This window comes from Excalfactoria chinensis, chromosome 2 (assembly GCF_039878825.1).
Source record: "Excalfactoria chinensis isolate bCotChi1 chromosome 2, bCotChi1.hap2, whole genome shotgun sequence".
In the NCBI taxonomy this organism is placed as follows: domain Eukaryota; kingdom Metazoa; phylum Chordata; class Aves; order Galliformes; family Phasianidae; genus Excalfactoria; species Excalfactoria chinensis.
In genome coordinates this window covers 22,570,059-22,577,444 of record NC_092826.1, presented here as the reverse complement: position 1 = coordinate 22,577,444, position 7,386 = coordinate 22,570,059, and the positions used below count along the sequence as shown (strand labels likewise).

At 44.2% G+C, this 7,386-nt stretch overlaps 1 protein-coding gene across 1 annotated transcript; it reads right to left on the bottom strand.

Annotated features, from left to right (window-relative positions):
* Positions 1-1,270: 1,270 nt before the first annotated feature.
* On the bottom strand, positions 1,271-7,114 carry RBM12B (RNA binding motif protein 12B). The gene is made up of 3 exons (XM_072328450.1): positions 6,998-7,114; positions 4,136-4,181; positions 1,271-3,410 (listed from the first exon to the last, which is right to left on the bottom strand). Exon 3 carries the CDS (start codon positions 3,380-3,382, stop codon positions 1,286-1,288), a length of 2,097 nt encoding a protein of 698 aa, XP_072184551.1. The 5' UTR covers positions 3,383-3,410; positions 4,136-4,181; positions 6,998-7,114; the 3' UTR covers positions 1,271-1,285.
* Positions 7,115-7,386: the final 272 nt, after the last annotated feature.

The following is a 7,386-nucleotide window of genomic DNA, read 5'->3' as shown; positions in this document are numbered from 1 at the left end:
CTAAAAGACGTTACACGAGAATTAAGGTCAATAAGAAGTATTATCCACAGAACCGAAGTTTCCTAATAAGGCTGAATTTTGAATGCAGTACCTTTTCCTCAAATGGGCTACCTTTTATTTCTTACTGAAATTTACTTCTGTTGTTACCACACCCATCAAAGCATTCTGAACACTAATCGAGGTTATCTTCCTACATAAGAGAATGACACAGCTGGTTGCCAGCACAGTTGCCAGTGATAGATGTTAGTTCAAACTGATCGTATATTGACCCAGAATGCATCCACACCATCATCAGCAAGTTGATGCTCAGACTGTGAGCACATGAAGGTGAAACAAGTCTACTGAAGCCAACTTGACCCAACTCCAATATCCATTTTCTGCCTCAAAGGAATAACTACACTGAGTGAAGAGAAAGCCTATCAACGTGGTTCGTATAGAATTTTAGAGTCTTTATAAGCTATTTATTCATTGCTACATTGGCAAACTGTAACTGATCAGTCTTCCCACAGAAATTCCCACAGCCAGCATCATTCTCGCTAAGGTCCACATATGCTGAGACACAGCTGAGATCAGTAACGGTGCAACTTTCAAATAGGACAGACACTTCATAGCAATTTCTTTTTTATTTAAAAAAAAGTTGAAAAGCCAGCAAAGCCAGCTAAAGTGAACAGGAAGATCTTTTTTTCTTCTAAAAGTGATGCCTGCAACCACATAAAACCGAACAGCTTATACCAAAAAAAAAAAAAAAAAAAAAAAACAAAAACCAAAAAACCAAACAGACCAAAAATAAAAAAACCCAGTCACGTTTTAGTTTTATTAAGCTAACCTCAATAAGAACTGTTATTACTAACGCAGGTAGCACTAAAGTTTTTCTGTTTGAACTGTGCATGGTCAGTCAACCAACACTTACAATCCTATTTGATGCGAAGTCAGGGAACAAGGAATTGAAGCAAACTAAAAAATAAAAAATAAAACAATTATTTTTCTTTTTCTTTAAAAAGAAAAGCATTAAAACTCCATGCTTTTATACCTCGACGTAAGATACTGAACGTCCTCCAGAACTTTGAAGCTCTTCTCTGTTGTAAGAAGTAGGCACTATATATTTCTCAATATCTTAACAATACAGATATTTCAACCAGGAACATAACCGAACTGGGTACTATTTACAACCGTTGTCGGAAACTATTTCTTCTGCATCTTCTAGTAATTAGAAATGTAATTTCTAATGTAACCGTCAATACTGTCAAATCTATAAAGTTTTATCCTAGAGAATCCTTACTTCCTTTTACAGCAAACTCAACTTAACTTTCCGTGGACCAATTGGCCTATCGTTCAATTCATTAATAGCAGTCATAGCTTCCTCATAGTTTGTCATAGCGACGATGGCATCACCTGAAGGTAATCCTTGTTCATTGTACTGTACAGAAACTGACTCTGGTATAACTCTGTAGCCATAGAAAAAATCCAGAATCTCATTAGGAGTTGCTTTAAAAGGTAAGTTTTTCAAGCGGATAGGAACAATACGGTCAGAACCACCACTGAAATTCGGGTCCGGCATAAATCTTCCTTCAGGAAAATTTCCCATTTTATTATTCCCAAACTCCATTCTGCCAAAAGGTTTGCCGTCACCACCAAAATCCATGAGGGGTGGTGGACCTCTAAAATCCTTAGGAGGGCCCATGAAATTCTCAGGGGGGTGCCTGAATTCAGACGGATGCCTGAAGTTCCCAGGGGGACCAAATGAGTGCATGGGTGGCCCTTGTGGCGGTCCAGGTGAGCCGACCGGACGGGACAGCTCACCTCTGTTATAGGCATGTGAATGACCCTGCATTTCACTGGGCGTAGAGAAAGGAGTAGTTACACCAAACTTTTGCATCTGCTCTTCGGATATAAGTCTTAGTAATACCTCTGTTCCCAGATACCTTTGATGATTTAAATTTTCTGCTTTCATGGCTTGTTCTTCAGATTTAAACTTCACTAACGCTTCTCCCAGCCCAACTCCTTTTTCATCATAGAGCAAGTAAATATCATCTTCATCAATATCAAACCTCTCAAAAAACCTTCGCACTTCTACTTTGGTCACATCAAATGGAAAATTCCTTACATAAGCACACGTCTTCAGGCCAGAATGACCTTCCCGATAACTTTTTTCTGTTATGGCCTGCCCAGGATGACCTCTTTCCTGTGATCTTTTCCTCTCATAAGAATCGAGCATTTTCAGCATTGACTTTCTCGAAATTGGAAAAATGTAAACAGAACGATTGAGAAGAACCTTTCTATGACATTCCAAAGCAGCCTGATAATCTCTCTCGTTCCTTAACATCACAAAAGCATCTCTAGTCCTCCTCTGATGCTTTTCCGATAAGATCTTTATTTGTTTGTTGCTTATATCCAGATCAGGGAAAAATTCTCTCAGATCTCTCTTCTCCACGTTAGTTGACAGATTCCTTAAGTGTATGTAATATTCCTGGCCAGAAGGTGACCGAGAACGCGTTCTTTGTCTCCTTGGTGATCTTGAATGAGAATGTTTCCTTGCATGCATGTAGCCTGAACTTCTTGGAGAATGTTCTTTGCATAAAAAGTGATCCATTTCATTTGGTATGTCCACCCTCCCACCATATTCAATCCACCGTTCCTCTGTAGTTGGACTTATTTCTATAAACCTCTGACCCATATACTGTCTGTGCCGTTTAAGTCCTTCTAAGGCATCACCAGGCGTAGCAAATTTTACCAAGCAATTACCATTGTTTAAACCATTACGATGCTTTATCAGGATCACTCCATCCACACGTATCCCAGAAAGGAAATCGCGTACTGCATCTTCCGTTGCAGAGTAAGGTATACCACGTAGAAATAAGTAAAGATCATCTGGGTTAAATGCGTGAGAATCCTTTCTTGACTGATAGCCTGATTTAGGCATACCTACATCACCTTGTCTTGTGCCATTGGTGTGGAAGCCAGCCTCTGGATGATTTGGTGGACCATAACCAGGTTTATTTATTCCTTTTGTAAATGCTGCACCTAAATGTGGAACATCTCCAACACCTGATCCACCAGAACCGTTAGGACCTGTTCGTCTAGACCCAGGCATAGCTTCTCGTCCCCCACGGTCAAATCGCTTCCGGCTCATTTCTATGGTATTCTGCATTTCTGCCTTGCTGCTGAGAAAGAGCTCTATGCGTGCGTCCTTGATAAACCCTCCTGAACAGCTCATGGCACGCCGTGCATCTTCATCTGTTGCAAATATAATAAAAGCCTCCCCAATTTCTCCTCCAATAATATGCACACCTCCATCGGGAATATTCAATCCCAAGAAGAAACGACGGATATCTGCAGGACCCGCAACAACAGGAAGCCCCTGCAAACGGATGACTACAGCCATGCTGAGCTCAACCCACAGCAAAAATCACCTGCAGACAAAAAGGTACACATGATAGCACGTCTTTAGTACTCAGCTATTACAGTATCTTAACACTTAAACTAGAGCCTTTTTAAATGACTGTCCTCGTCTCGATCAAGAGAAAAGATAGCAAAATAAATTAAAAAAACACCCTCACAAGTTCACAAGAATAGGATTAAAGCAAGATTCACTGAAAGTTGATTAGTCAAAAACAATTAGCTACTCCACCTGCACAAGTCTATCAGCATTCCCTATCCTAAGGGCAACCAAATCCACCTCAGTTATCCTCTCCATCCATGATACCTGAAGAACGCCTACAGTCTTTCACGGCACAGCTGCTGTATGCCAGAGATGTCAGACCAGCCCTAAGGAACAAAAATTCCTGTTTCCTTCTGAACAGGACATCTGTGAACATAAACACTAAAAATACTAGATGAAAAAAGGAGAAAAGAAAAAGGGTAACTGCGACACTGGGAAATGAAGTAATTCAACAGCAGTGAGGACTTTACTGCTTTGACAAGTTGCTCTAACCAGTGATCAGTTCTGTTCAATCACGTGTTTTTCTCAGCGTTCAGAAATGTTGTCCCTTTCATGTAGTCAGAGTATTAACTGCAGCAGCCACATGCACTCAGGAGAGCATATCCTAGTTCCCAGCCACATGTCTGTGCGAATACACTGCCGTGTACGATCTTGTCACAATACTCAGTGAGAAGTGTTAAGCTTTTGGCAGCTTACCTGTTTCTGCTTGGAAGACCTGATAAATTCTGTAAAATCAACTTAACTGTGGAAAGAAAATGAAACATAATTAATGGCTGATATCTGTACTTCGGTATACAAACTTTGCTACATTGCTGCAGCTTCCATAGCAGCGGCTAATATTAAAGCCAGGCATGTAATGAAACCACAATCTGTGATAAAATGAAGGCCTCCTTCCATGTTCATTACATCTTTGTGTTTCCAAAGCAAAGGAAATTCAAAAGTTAAGTCGACTTCTGCAAATGATGAAAACACGATGAGGTATTGGTCATCAACCGTGTCATACCCAACCGCTGAAATCAAATAGACCGACTGTACGTCGGAGACAACCCTCAATTCTTTGAGATCTTGAAAGATGCGTAAGTCCATCTCACGATTATAGTATGCGTCCATTCTTCTGCAATCCACCTGCTTTCAGAGTTCACAAGAGTATGCTACTCACCAGTCCAGCACCTCACATACCGTGAAGACAATCAAAAGGGCAAACATATGCAGCGAGAAGAAACTTCAACAAGCTTCTCAATTCACAAAGCAGAATTTGGAGTCCTCCCTAAATACTAACTGCCCTTCAAAATCACTTAATACACTGACTTGATCACATCCAAATTGTCAACGTTATCATCTAATAACACACAACACACAGTGCAATACTCTGACAACAAAGATAAGCTTCCAGAGCACAAAACTACATCCTTTTAAAAAGAACAAGAACCCGAGGCCCTGTTAACAAGCATTTGCAAGTATCCCCTGCCAAAAAACGCTGTTCAGTAACAAGTATAAAGCATTAGATCCTATGTCAACTTAGCTATTGATCACAGTAACTCTCATTTCACCAAAACCCAGAAAAGCAACAGCAAAGACCAAATTCTGTAACTAACACATTCTGGTCACTTCCATATCAGCACTTTATAAACACAACTAACCACAAACAAATGCCTGTTTAATACTTGCACGGAAGATTATCAGCTCTCTGCATTTTAGAGGTGAAATGACTCCAGCCAGCAGCCACGCAGTTGATTGTTCACTCCATATCCCCATCGGCATGACAGGGAAGAAAATAAGAATGGATGAAAGAAAACTCTCGGTTGAGATAAAGGCAGCTTAATAAGGAAAGATTAAAGGAAGGGAAAAAAAAAGCAAAACAAAGGAAGTCATTCACCAACTTCTACATGAGGATCTGCCTCAGAACAACAGCCACCTTAGAAGCCAAAAAGGTATCCTGCCTCCCTTTTCCCACCAAAAAAATCCACATAACAAAAATCTTTCTCAACCTCAGTTTGTGCTGCTGAGCAGAATGCTATACAGTATGAAACATTTCTTTAGTTACCCTGGGTCAGCTGCCTTGGCTGTGTGCCCTCAAAACCTCTGGCCGCTCCCCGTCTACAAGCTGGAATAGCTGAATGGGAAAAAGAAAGCCCTGACCTTGTGCAAGGGCTGTGTAGGGAAAGCCAAAACACTGGCGCCGTCAACACTGTTCAGCCAACAATCCGGAACACTGCACCGTATCAGCTGCTATGAAGAAAGTTAACTCCATCCCAGCTGGACCCACTTTAATCTATCTTCTCAACAGATGCGAAAGCAATGCCAGAAGCAAGGAGAAATTCAAGGGCAGGATTTTCTTTGTAGGGCCTTCATGTCTTGAAAAGTCAAATCCGCTGCCCTGCTACTTGCCGATGTATTTAATCTGTAGTATTTCTGAATTTCATCCCAATCCTTAAACAGCATTCAGAACAGATCTCCTCAGAACTTCTTCGATGACAAATGGCAAGATCTCTATGATGCACCATGGATACAACATACAACCTTCACTGGTTAAAACCAGACACTTCAATTAGTCCTTGAACAGAAAAGCAAGATCTGATAACACATTTACTGACTGCACACTAAGCAATCAGCAGCAGGACCTGTAGACAAGCCATCCAACTGTTTGAATGAATGAATACAGTGACTTTCAGGATGCAAGTGCCAATTCATAACCTGAGCAAGGACTTCAGAGAAGAAGGATTTACATCATGAACAGACTGACAACCTCATGCCACCACACAGTGCTTTAAGAAATTCTGCACTTGACTGGGTTAGCTATAAAGCAGTACTACATCTATACGTCTGCACTCAGCAAATCTGAAATGCCATTGAAGCCTCACCAAAGTAACACTTCACTTAAAAGGAAAAAAAAAAAAAAGTGAACGCTTTATGGAACTAAGCCTGAATTTGACTAGCGTTCTTGTTGCAATGTAGTGAGATTGCAATAGCTTGCAGGCAGTGAATGTGCAAACCAGAAGGCACGCTCACGAAAATGTCACAACTGTAAAACATGGTATGTATGAGAACTGTCAAACAGCTGGCGGGGTGATGATGATTTGGTATTCCAACCGTCTTACAAACGGGCTCGAGCACTGGCAACGGGCTGTCGCACACTGGTTTCCCGTCACGGAAGCCAGCTACGGGTGAGCGCCGCCGGCTCCGGCCGCAGCCATCACAGCGTCTGCCCGGAAGGGAAACGGGTCCCGCCCGCCAACAGGCCGCAGCTCAAGGCCGTGGGATGGCGGCCGAGGAGAACGGGCCGAGCAGGAAGCCGCGCGGCCGCGTCTAGGAGCCGGCCCCGTAGGGAGCGAGACCGGCTTCCCCCGGAGCAGGGTGACGGGAGGGCCCGTGGACAGAAGGGCGAGAGGCGGCCCGGCGGCGCGAGGAGGCCTACGGGCGACGGCCGCGCTACTGCTCCGAGAGGTCCGGGCTGCCGAGGAGCGGCAACGCGCGGCCGACTCGCGGCAGGAACCCCGCGCCCTCGGTGATCGGAGCGCCCCGGGACCCCAGGCGCCGTCCCTCACGGCATCCACCCACCGGACAGGCCGCCGGGACCGCCTCCGCGCCGACCGCCGCTCCCCCCAGCTCGCGGCGCAGTACCGCCAAGATGGCGCCCTCCGTCGTTCCCTCCCACAACGCTCCGCGGGGGAACCCGACTGCGCCTGCGCGACCCCCTGCCCTTGAAGCCCTTCAAGTTCTTCCGTCCCTCAGTCGGGTGAGGGGATGGTTTTAGACTGAGACAGGGCAGGTTTGGGTTAGAGACTGCGGGGAAGTTTTTCACCCAGAGGGTGGTGATGCACTGGAACAGGTTGCCCAAGGAGGCTGTGGATGCCCCATCCCTGCAGGCATTCAAGGCCAGGCTGGATGTGGCTCTGGGCAGCCTGGTCTGGTGGTTGGCGGCCCTGCACATAGCAGGGGGTTGAAAC